Genomic DNA, 13,389 nt, shown 5'->3' with positions numbered 1-13,389 from the left:
GACACAGTACTAACCTCTTTATATATGTTTATTCATGTATTTATTTTTATTTCCATCGACGGGATCCAACAGGCCGAAAAGCACCTAACCCAGTGGGCCAGGCTTATTCACAAAGCCTACAGACCGTTTCTGCTGCTGTTTGCTCCGATTGGTTAAAACAGAAAACGTAGGGTTACAGAATCTAGTGCTTGGCTGGCGACTTTTGGTTCATCGCCTTTACAATTTGTATTTGAGTGTCGTGTACCAAAAAGTGGGCATAATCCATTGGAGAAACCGCAGCTCAGCGGTAACGAGCGCGGGAAGAAATATCAGGCTTCTAGATTGCCGGGTCTATTCCCGCACGTAGTTTTCATAAACTCTTCTTTGCACGAATTTACTTTTATTTTAACTTTATTGAATGACTTTGTCTTTTCGCCTTCGGGTGTGGTGTTAAAAATTAAACGCCTTTAATTTTTCTATTTTTGTTAATTTTAATTTTTCTTATTTTTATTTACTGGTTTGTATTCTTTGTAGTAGGTACCAGTAGCAAGATTACTATCCAAGATCCCGAAAAGCATTTCAATAGAAATAGCGCATAATGGAATAAAATATAATTTTAGTTATACTTACTCATAATTTAGGTAAAAAGAATAGGTATCCGACGCCCTTAAATGTTTACTGAATGTTTTCCTTTGGTTAATTTTTTAATATTCCTTTATTTGTATAAATTAATGCGCTATGGAAATTTACACAACAGAAATGACGAAAAAGTGCATATGCTATCTCCATGTAAACACCTTTTTCTTGTAAAACAATTACGTACTTTTAAAAGTTTAAATTAAAATACAAATAAACTATTAATAAGATCAGTAGGTTAGTTAAAATATATTCCATACAATTCCTCTAAGCTTTCGTTCATAAACTAAAAAAATATCGAATGAAATAACGTTTGTTTTGCGTTAATTACCACGCCTACAGGGCGATAACTCGCTATTCCAAATATAACCGCCAAGCAGATGTTTTCTCCAATGAGAGCAGCCCGTAGAGAAATAGTCTGTAGGCTTTGTGAATATGCGTGGGCCAGCTGTTCCGTCGATGGCGAAAAGAAAGAAAGTCTGGGAAGCGATCAGCTGGGACAGCCGTTCACCATTAGTCGTGCTGCGAGGTATTCTGACTGTCTGAAGGTACATTGACGACATTTTGCAGCCGATCGTGTCCAGGTTCTGTTTTCCAGGACAACGTTCGGCCACATACAGCACGACTTTTCCAACAATGTATTCGACGTGATAATGTCTCTACTAGCCTACTAGGTCTCCAGATCTGTCGCCTATCGAACATGTTTGGGGCATTCTGGGCAGACAAATTCAGCCGTGTAGAGCTACGTCCCGACTCGCTGACAAATTGCTCAATTTGTGGCCCATTCTACCGCAGAGGGACATTGGCAACTTAATACACTCCATATACCCAAACGAGTATCAACTTTTATACCTGCAAAGTTTGACTTTACTACCTACTGATTTTGCACTGCTAGTCTTTCCCCCCCCCCTTTTTTTTTTTACTCATTTTTTGTACTGCTACTCTTAAAATAAAAACGGTTTCTTCGTTCCAATTTGATCATTTGTTTATATAGTCTAATACTATACTACTGCTAAGTTTCGTAGTTGTGGGCTCAATTCTTTCTGGATGTACTTTAATTTCGATTCTAAGCGGATTTGAGTTCGATTACAAGCGGATTTGATTCTATATTTAATGATTAATTTTGTAAACATTTTGGTTTTTGACAAATCCAAACTAAAACACTTTAATGTGTTGTGATCATTAAAGCTAGTAAAATTAATGTTTTTGCGTTGTGTTGTGAAAATAATAAAACCTGGAAGTTTCTACAACTCTGATTATCAAGAGTGTTTGGTGGTGATTAAAATAAATCAAATCTACTCATTAATAAGGATGGTATAGCACATATTTTATCTAATAATGACTAAATTATTTATTTTATGATTGCTTTAAAGTAAATCATGGCAGAGATAAATTTTTATTAAAAAAAAAACTGCAGTAGTATTACATGAAAAAGATCAACATTTTTTTTCAATCACATAATTAAACTTCAATATTCATATAAATATTTTTTTTTCTTTTACACTTCAGTCAACCGGTTCTAGACACTTTTTCTTTAACAATTGCAGACTTAAGCGTAGGACATTATTATCGATTAATGGCTAGTAGAATAGAATTATCTCTAACAGTTACAGATTTATATGCAGGATTTCATTATCATAAATTAATGGCTTGGCAGAAGTGGGAAAAAAAATGAAAGCAACACTTAGCTTAAAGATGGTGTGTGGTGTTTAAATCCCCACAGCGAAAAAAAAAAACCGAGCATGTTTGCGTGAATATTCCCCGGCGAATACTGAGAAAATCCGTGCCTGCAGGACCCCGGCGATCACTCCTGGGTGGCAGACAAGTTGGAATCAGAGTTATCCGACCTGCACATGAGATCGCAGTAGATTTAGCAGCGGCAAAGCCACTGTTAGTTAATAAGGTTATCTTCTCCGGTTGGCGATAAAATAGCTTGGGCATACCTGGCGTCTACCTTAAAGTAGATATTTAAGGCATAACTGACCATTATAATCTGAGTGTTCATTAACAGCTGTGGCAGTTATTAAAGAAAAATTAGAGTCTCTTGAAAAATACGCTCAAGACCGCCTCTACTCAAGAACGCGCCTCTGAAGTCGGAAAAGTCTCAAGTGGTCTGAAGTCTCTCAGTTGCAAAATCATCTCTCTCTCTTGAATGAGCTTATTCATTAGACTGCTTTAGTTAACATTTTCTGGCGCAACTAATTTTGGATGGTTATCAGTGGACTAGCCTAAATTTGTATTTTAAAGGAATAAGCCTATCACACCCCATCCAACACCACAAAAGAGGTCAGATTTTCCAGTACCCGCCCCAAGAACAAACTAATACAAAAAAGATCATATTTCTCACCTAAATGTTAGCCCTTTCGGTTTTAATGCCCCACATAGCTAAGCATAATGTAACTCCTTTCCCATTCCAAAATTTCTCACTCTTGGTCAGCGGATGTGGAAGGCGAAACTATAATACAGCTGTCAAGTCTTTAGCAACGAACGCTAAAAACTGCATTGGAAAGTTGCCTTTTAATCTTAGCCATTTGTCACAAAATTATATTTAAATGCCAATAATTCCTCCGTTAATTAGATCAAAAATTTCAAGTTCACCAGAATAGTACAAATCTTTATGCATACTATCTATAAATTTTAGCTCGATAAATTAATTACTTGTATTTTTAATTTTGTATAATACTCCATTTTACTTAACACACCTGTCTCTTTCAAGTAAAACCTGATTGCTAAAAGGAGATTACGGCTATTAAATTCAATAAAATAACAGACAGAATTTAATTGACAGAATTAAAAAATTAGTAATAAATAATTAAATTAGTAACCCTTAACTAAACTGGCTGGTACTGTTGTGTATGTGTAGCTGAAATTTGGAATAAGATATAATTAACTACATTATACTCTCAGTAATATAATAAGACATTTAATGTTAGCAATAAGATATTTCTAATGACATATATTGTAAAAACTTCGCTGTACTGCAGATGTCAGAAGCCATTACTGACACCCGTATTAGAATTTAACCACTTTATGCCGAATCAATTCGAAATGCAATACAGTAGTGCTTACCTAGGTTTGCATATCGTTGTCATACAGTTTTGCACAGTGTTAGCATAGTACAGTATTTGCTTAATTAGATAAATACGAATTTACTATTTCCATATCGCAATATACAGCATATTATATCTAAATAAAATTTAATCTACTTTTGCAACAGAGTGCAAAAAGTGTTAGAATTCAGTCTGCTAGAATTGCTACGTCCGTTTCTTCAACGTCATTGCTTAATCGAAACTGGATACAGAGTAGTTATAATTAAATTTACCGTACCCAAACCAATGCAGTGTTCATTCTGGGTGATATACTTCGTTCAAACTTGGTACATACATTGCATGGACCATTCAAAAAAGAAAACTACAATTAAAAAATAAGAGTTCAAGCTTTGATAACTAGGTGAAAGGTAGCGCATAAAGAACAAGAATTAAACTGGAAACATAAAACTTTATTTAATCACGGCATATATTTAATTTGCGTCAATCAAATGTTCAAAGTGTGCTATAGCATGTCCAGTAGTAGCTCTAAGGGTTTCTTGAGGAGTTGCAGCAACGCAGCGTGTTATGATTGTTTTCAATTCAAGCAGAGCTCGTGTGTTTCTTCTTTTAAAAGCAATTTCCGCAACCATAAGTCACACGAATTCATGTCCGAGGAATGAGAAGACCAAGCATTCGAGAAACTTCTGGAAAATACCCCATCATCTCCAAAGTGAGCACAAAGCAGTTTCTTCACTTATCGGTTAATATGGTCCGCTGTACCAACTTGCATGAAGACAGGAATATAAGACAGGATGGCTCCTACTGAAGAATTTCGCAATAACGGGTACTCACGACGATACACTTCTTAGAGCTTCGAGGAGTCTCTCTTCAAAGAAAATGGACTAAAAAGGCAAGAGTAAAGCCACACCATACAGGCATATATTCAGAATGCTGAGGCTGATTTTGCATAACATTGGGACTTGCAGTACTTCATATGCGACATTTCTGAGTATTCATAGCTCCGTGTAAGGCAATATACGCCTCTTCTAACCATAAAATGTTCCAGGGCCATGAATTATCTAAGACTATCCTCGCCAAAAAAAAAAAAAAAAACGTAAAATCAGTGCGCTGATAAGGGTCTTGAGGTGTATTTTTTGCTCTATATTATAAATCGTGTATGGATACTGTTTTGAAATGGATGCAGAATATTTCATAGCTTAAACCAAGGGCTAGGCAAATCATATGACACCGATCGAACACTCGTTGTAGAAAAGGACGCTCTATCAACCACTGCAACCAGGACCGGATTTAGATTAGACGAGATCCTAAACTATTTGAGATATGGAGATGAGATCCCTTAATGAGGGATATGAGCCGATTTTTTTATATGGAATATGCTACAAATTTTGGAAGTGTCTCCAAGAAAGTGGGGGGAGGGGCCCTAAGCTACAGCTTGTGCGGCTTGTACGTAAATCCTGCACTGACGGCAGCAGTGACTTGTTCAGTAGTTTTATTTGAAATCTGTCTTCGTCCGTTTCCTGTCAGTTCACTCAACTGTCTGATCTTTTTTAATTTAGTAATCAATCACTTTTTTATTCGACATAGGCTCTTTTTGCAAGTCTTTCAAATGTTGATATTCTCACAGTACTGTTAAACTATTGTTTCAGTTCTGTTAAAACAAGTTATTTAATAAAGCATGATTTTTTTTTTTTTTTCCCCCTCTAAAGAATGATTTTCTGGCATTTACTACTGGCCTAGGGAGCTCATTTTAAAAAGTACAAAATGCCCTTTTTATATTGTATGAAAAGCGAAACTTAGTAGTCGAAATTTGAACAATTATTTTTAAATGGAGTTTTCTTTTTCCCGTGGTCCATGATGTGTATACCAAGTTTCAACGAAATATGTCATACAGAACAGGTTCTGCATACGCTTGAGTAGAGTTATTCTAGTTGTATCCACTTTGTATATAGGTATTCATAGTTTAAATGAAAGAAAATGGAAATTAAATTAGACTCCGCTATAAAAATCGATACCACGAAATAATGTCAGAAAAATATTGGGATATATTATAGTGCCCGCGACATATTTGTAGGCGAGATATAATGTGCTTTTACTGTATTATGTACTGGAATACGAAATAACCATTTGTGTGACGCCTAACGCCGAGTTTACTATACTTATTATAAAATATTCTGCGAGGGCAATCCTTGAGTTCAAACTCGTACGTCTTTCAACAGAAGAACGTTTCATATTTCGAGTTTCTACTCTATTATTCTTATTCCTCAGTCTGGTATCTCTTAGATATTGTTATTACTTATTTTTCGTAGTTTGAAAACAATAAGCATAACAAAAGAATTTTTGTTTTATGAAACAAAACAGCGACTAGATATAAGAAGGGCAAAATCTCAAGAAAGTCTGGTATACCACAACGAACTGGCACAGCAGGCAGCCCAGAGACAGGAGATGAGGCAGAAACAAAAACAACTTGAGAGAGCCCAATCAGAGAAAGTAAGTCATTAACATTATTTAAAATTTATAACATTATCATTGTAGATATTCGAATAAAATACAGTTTCTGTATAACTTATTAAAAGGTGATGCCTTAGTAAATTTATGAAGTTACATGGACTTAGAAAATATACATTAATATACAATTAGGCTAAAAAATTATTTGATACAAAGCATAATAAAATGTAGAATAGCTCGTATTATTTACATAACGTTATGCTGAAAGTAAGAAACGGTAGATTCATGGGAATACTTGTCATTAACGTACAAAGCTGATCGTCAGATGAACCTAAAGGCAACAACCTGAAGAGATTTTGAAGAACAAAACTTATCGCATTCCCTGTATAAGCTGAAAAATTTTAGCAAAGTTTTCAAGTTTTGGTTAAATTTAAAATACTTTTTATTTAATTTTTCTTTAGTTAATATCGCTATCCGACTCATCTGAATTTTTCAGAATTTCCTAGCAGCTTTCGAAGGTCTTCATCTGCTACAAGCAAGTTCCAGCGAATTTCATCGTCTTCCAGTTGACCATTTACATCGTTATCTCCAATTTCTTGGATAATATTACCTTTAAGTCCTTTCATAGCGTTGCTGGACAAAAATTAAAATTTTAGTAATCACAGGCATCTTTCACTATACAGCAGAAATGAAGAATTTACTTGAAAATTTGAAAAATCAATGGACGAGACGAAAAATATTTGCATAAGATTAATGAAATTTAAAACAATATTCGCTTAATACCTATATTTTGTTTGAAATAAAAGAGACATTTCTTTAGCATTCTGTTTTAAGCATTAGACTTGCAACTGAAGAGGGGCTAAATTAATACTCCTCAGAATTATTTTACACAACTGTACATAGAGGAAAGAGTTTGATATTTATTGAGACAAAGCACTCGAAAACTATACAATTCTTAGTAATTCTTAGTTATTTTAACTGGGAGTTAAAGATTGTTGTAGATAATGAAAAACATATGTTATTTTAGCACTATCACTTGAATAATATTTTTTTCATATATTTCTACATCTCTCCATTGAGTTTTCTTGATGAATTTGTTATTGTTATTCTGATTCATATGAGAATATTAGATATTAATTAACGTCTATACTATTGATACTCAAATATTACAATCCCCTTTTAATTTCACTGTTTACCATTAATGTATAGAAATAACATTAATTTACTTTCATATCTTGGTACTATCATTTTTATTGTTGTAGCATATCAGTACGTGGGATTCCTTCTGGGGCCGACCCGGACATGGAGCTCCAAGAAAAACCGAAAATCATAAAAAAGAAAATCTAGAAAATCTTTTAACATCTCAATCAGTAAGTTTGTTTTAATTCTTTTTTCAGATATGCATGAAAATTCTTTTAACAGTATACAACATACTAAAACGGAAACGCAGTCTTCATTTTAAGTCACATTTTTAACATTCAAAATCTCTCTTTTTAGGCCCAACCATATGTGAAACATTATGTTACCGAAATAGTGCCCAGCAAACATAAAAATCGATACGATTTCCCAGCCCAGGATGTTATGGCTATTAAGGTAAAAAAAATTACGCCTTTTACATGATGAATGGTATTTTTTACTTGAAAGCTTAAAAAATGAAAATTCAAACTGAAAGCTACTAATAAAGAGCATTCAAGTTTCTATACACACACAAACAATATCGAGCGCATGAATTATCGTTTAACTTTCTAACACATTTTGTGCTGCCAATGATCTGCGCAAATTTTTGATGGGCTATTTTTAAAGAACCGTGGAATCCCGGCTTCAAATCAGGTGATTATAATTTTCAAGAAAATATTTAATTTTTGTCTAATTATTGTTTGTACTAAGCTCATCCAGATACTACCGTTTGCGCACAAAAATTGCGGTTCAAGTACCGTTTGCGCACAACTCCCGCGCATCTGACAGCAAGAAGGTCGTGTATGCGTAGTTAAATCTTTCAACTCAAAAAAGAATTAGCCTAGCCATTTTTTTGTTTTTCTACGTTAACATTTGAAGTCATTGTCGGTAATCGTGTTTAAAACAATCGATCAGCCCAAAAATTGTGAAATAAGAGTTGTTATCAAGTTTTTGAATGCTAGAAATATTCGAACTTGCAAAACTTATCGTGATATAAATTAAACTTACAGACACAATGCGATAAGTGAAGGTATGGAACGAAAGTGGATTAGGATGTTTAATGAAAGAAGGGAAAATGTCCACGACGAGAAGTAATGGACGCCCATCGTTGATCATCGAATAAATGATACGCTGCATCAACGAAAAAGTTCGTTCCAATAGGCGATTCACGATTTCTGATTTATCAATACATTTCCAAAACATTTCGCCAGCTTTATTACACGAAACTGTGAATAAAAATTTGCATTACAAAAAACTGTATCCGCTGTGGGTACCGAAAACACTAACAGATATTCAAAATCGAAAACGCCCGATAGAAGTCTTGGAGTTTTTCAGCGTTGTGTGATGGAAATAAACGATTTTTTGAAAAGGATTGTCCCAAGTGATGAAACATGGATTCGTTGCAAGACACTTGAAACTGAAACGACAGTCACTGGAAAGGCAGCGTACTGGTTCCTCGGAATACAAGAAAGTAAAGCCCCCCCCCCCTCTTTCTTCAAGAAAAATCGCATGCACCATGTTTTGGGACTATCAAGGAATTTTGTTAGTGGACTGGATGGAACGAGGAACAACAATCAGCTTACCGTGAGACTTGAAGAATTTAGACGCGCGATACAGAACAAAAGGCGTGGACTACTGACTTCTGGTATTGTGTTCATGCATGACAATGCGCGATCACATACCGCATGCGTAACGACGACACCACTTGATTCATTTCGCTGCGCAAATAATTCTGCCACCCTCCTTATACTCTGAACATAGCTCCATCCGACTGCCAATTGCTTTTTCATCTCAAGAAATTTCTTGCTGGCTAGCACTTTGCAAGTAAGGATGAAATCAAGTTAAACGTCCAAAACTGGTTCAGGTAGCAGGCAGCCGAATTCTACGAAATGGTATGTTGCAATTAGTGCCGAGATATGACACATGCCTTAATTCGCATGGTGGATATGTCGAACAGTTTAAAGTTTTAAATTACACCATTTATACTTTTATACTCTATATCCAAAATTATTTTCTTCTTCCCCAAAGGATTTCCCCCTCCCCAAAGGATAATTCCTTTTTTTTTTTTTTTTTTTTTTTTTTTTTTTTTAAATTTATTGACAGTATCTAATCAGGACAAGAGAACTAGTTTATTGTTTAAAATATGCCTCATGTAATTGAAAATGTTTCACTTTGAAGAATTATCAAACCTACACTTGTTAAGTACAGGTGTCAAATAATTACATTTCGTTTCGACTTGCGGAACGTTAAGAAATCAGTAACTTCTGCAGCCAGCATGAACCATAATAATTGCTTTGACCTTTTTACTATCTAATATATGGTTTCCGACAATGGCGATAAAAACCTAACAGAATAGTAGAATGTACACATATGATAGGACGATCTAACAATAATATCTTTCATCCATGAAGGGGAGTTTGTTGCATACTTATGAATATAATCTTAATGGAACTCTCAATATTGCACTATGTAGCATAGTTATTTGAAGTAATATTTGTGTTATAGGCTTGTAGATAAAAATATGCCGCATTAAAACATTGAAAAATAAATGATCTTCAAAAATTTCTCCTCCGCATTCAGATTGATTAGTTTTCCTTGGCTTGAAACGATTAAAATAATACGAAATTACCATGGGCCTGTTTAAAAACAAAGATTCTGCTCACCAGCTCGGTATTTATTTTCAGAGAAGTTGGTAAAACTGATTTCTTATCGATTCTATACAACAGCGCACATATTTTATCATAAATAGCGCTCATGTCATTGTTCTGTCTGGCAATAATATGCTTGATGTAACAGGTATGTAGACTCCAAGATATTGATGGAATTGACTGCCTGCCTAATTAATTCGTCAGTCTTATCTTTGCTCTTTGTGATATTTGTAAAAATAAGCAGGAATACAGCTCAGTATAGGCCTATCGTAAGAAACCTTAGTTTACTAACAAGAGGATTTCTTCAGTATAAGCCAGTTATTGTCGAAAAGCTAGACAATGAATGAGTATAGATTGTAATGATATGCATATGAAGATTGGTGTACTTAAGTACAGGACAATTACCCTTTACTGCAGTCTGGCAAATTGCACTGCTGTTGCCTAGGTGTCGTTTCCACCACATATGAATAACATATACAAAAGGTGTTATCTGTTCCAAGCTTAGTCTTTCATCCTCGGTAGAGTCAAATCGATCTGCTAGAACCAACTTAGATGTATTTTATGAGCATGAATTTTATTTATTTTTCTCTTACCGTTTCTAGATGGATGACAATTCGTCGTAACGATATGCTTTGCATAATCAGAGTAAATGTGTACCTTTACAGGATAGAATTTTTGTCTAATTTTTTTAACTTTTAATTCTTAGCGACTACTACTACAACCGAATCCAGCAGTACCATTCCTGCCAAAATTTGCAGTGTGAATGTGAGCGTTGTTCTTAAAGACTATGCATATCAATAGATGGAGCCTCAGCGCAGAACTCTATTCATATGTAATGAATTCTATAGCATCATATAGTTATACTAACATTACATAACACAACACACTTTGCGATTGCACGATATCATCAGGATGAAATACTTACTTTTAATGAGGTTGTACGCTCATGCTGTTTGCGAAGATTGAAATTGTTTTAAATGGCTAATAGAATAATCACGAAAGTCTGCTTCAGTAATAATTTCTGAGTAGCGTATCTGATATATGCATTTGACCAAAATGACAATTAGTTTAAAACATGGTTACATTTAAATTCAGACTTGGTGTCCGAATGTTTGACTCCTATACCAGTAAAAACAGTTTGAACTCTCTGGCCCATGTTACAAATTATTTGCAGTCGGACATAACTGCTGTTACATGACCAGGCATAGATAGGAAGATATACTGAATGTGCGTTTAGAATACATCTGCTATTAGGGGTAATCGTTGTGCGCTCAAGAATAAGAGGAGTTCGAGATTCGGTTAACATATGGGGTAATACAGATTTAAATTGGACCGAACTCCATCACAGCCGGGATCCAGTACTTATCATTTTTTACACAAATCTTAATTCTAGCCAAAGCGCATCGGAGCCCTAAAGAAGATGAGGTTTGTTATTTCTTTTTAAGACACAGAATCCCAATTTCAACATATAATTCTCTTGATCTCATTACATTTTATTTCAGCAATAAGCAAGATTTAGAAATAGATACTAATGTTTGAATGAAAAAAAAAAATGTTGACTAGTTGGCAAAACAAGCTATATACCTTCAAGTTAACACCCTAATGACACTAAGTCATTATTCAAGAAACAAAGTTGGCATGAAACAATTCTCAAATGGAATGAATTACACACAACTTCTACTGCCTCTCTGACTGAATTATTTTTTCCTTTAATTTCTCTTCGACTGAATAATAAATACTTTTTCTGCAATTTTGAAACAACTAAATTTCTAACTGGGCACGCGAAAATTTTAACTCACATCTGAAGAGATTTGAGCTATCTAATACAGACTTGTGTTCCTGTAGTTCGGGGAAGTGCAAAATGTCGAGCATTTGTTGTTCTACTGTTCAAAGCTTATGGAAAGAAGGAGAGAATTCATTTCTCAGTTAAACATTACGTTTCCTCCTTCCTCTCTCCGTATGTTTGTTTAAGATAAAATGATATTTTCCTCGTTTTGTATACTTATTTCTTAGGTTTCATCTGTGAATTTGTAACTTTGTCTTGTGTTGTTGTACTCTTTTTTTTTTTTTTTAATTGCCTCTGTAAACCTTCAGTAATACTGTATGACGCGCAAGGAGTTTAAACATTCTTAAAATTAAAATGTTTGAATGTATACCTGAGAAACAAGCACATGGACGGAAGTTCAGATGTTTAAGTAAAGAAAATTTCTCACCCACATGTCAGAATCTTAAGCCTCCAGGAAGTGCACTAAATTTATGAGCGTATTAGGGAACTAGGTAAATATTCATTGTTACTTTAGTCGTACAATCGCATCCAGACTCGGCACCGGCGATCAGTTTGCAAGATAGAGTAATAAGGTAACCGTCCTAAATATGTTTTGTTCCTAAATGCGTGCCGTGACACCTGGTGTAGCATAATTAAATGCTATAATAAACTGCTCAAATACATTTAAAGCTAGTAGTCCACAGAAAAGAGCACCTGCTGACCAATGTAGCCATATATTGGAAATGAAAATAGTTACTTATACAAAAAAATAATAATAATAATAATAATAATAATCTTGAGTTTATTCTTAGCTTACAGATCAGCTCTTGGATTCGGGGGCATTTCACCCTTATCATACATCTTACTCGAGAGCTGTAATTATTATTAGCAAGGGATCGTGGTTAGAGTTTTCACTCTGTTTAAGTAAATACTTTTCTTCACTAAAATTTTCTTCCATATTCTCATACTATATCTAGCATTCTCTCTATTCTTGTCAATGATGTGTTAACCTTTTTTCATTGGTACGCTGGAAAAAGAAATCCCTTCAAATAGTGCTTTAATAAATGTATATTCCAGTTTTAAATTCAGTGAAAGCTCACTGTATTTCAAGATTCAGTAGTTCTTAACATTTGAGTGAAATTATTAATCCACCCGGAACGCTGAATAAGATGAGATCTGGTATTTTATTTTATTATTTTTCATTAATTTTTACTTACCTCTTTACATTTAATTATTAATTATTGCATTTATTTACTTTCGCTCACTTTCTTAATGTGCCATAGGCTTTCGGCAATTCTAGTTTTTTAAATTAAACCCTGGGGTAACAAAGAAAAGAGCAGGGTGGCCATCCAGCTATTGTTGGACTTCGTTATCACATTGGCTCTAAATAGGGCCTGAAAAAGAGATAATAATAGGCAACAATACACCAGATATGTAATAGTGGGTCTTCAAAGCACTAGGAGGGATGCCTTCGTGGAGGACTTTCTGAGAGAAACTGGTTCTTATACATGTTCCACATGGGGAAAACCACAAAACACCCATATAACCAGTCCGTTCAATGCACCAGGAGTGAATACTAAATGAGCAGGATTAAAATTCCGTGGCAACGTATACCATAATGCCCAGTTGTTGAACTCGTAATGCACAGTGCAAGTTTCATACAGTCTGCCAACGTCATTTCACGAATCAT

At 34.6% G+C, this 13,389-nt stretch overlaps 1 protein-coding gene across 6 annotated transcripts in view; it reads left to right on the top strand.

Annotated features, from left to right (window-relative positions):
• The window catches only part of LOC118180955 (uncharacterized), a 196,124-nt gene that overhangs the window by 175,977 nt on the left and 6,758 nt on the right, over positions 1 to 13,389 (top strand). For all 6 annotated transcript variants that reach the window (XM_085816646.1, XM_085816644.1, XM_035350038.2 and 3 more), the window contains 3 exons: positions 6,024 to 6,152; positions 7,373 to 7,480; positions 7,608 to 7,703. In XM_085816646.1, coding sequence (XP_085672772.1) covers positions 6,024 to 6,152; positions 7,373 to 7,480; positions 7,608 to 7,703 — 333 coding nt within the window. The remainder of the gene's footprint in view (positions 1 to 6,023; positions 6,153 to 7,372; positions 7,481 to 7,607; positions 7,704 to 13,389) is intronic.

Source organism: Stegodyphus dumicola, chromosome 5 (genome assembly GCF_044657685.1).
Source record: "Stegodyphus dumicola isolate Sdum_Otavi_A_Nest chromosome 5, ASM4465768v1".
NCBI lineage: Eukaryota > Metazoa > Arthropoda > Arachnida > Araneae > Eresidae > Stegodyphus > Stegodyphus dumicola.
This window is presented reverse-complemented; position numbering and strand designations above follow the sequence as displayed.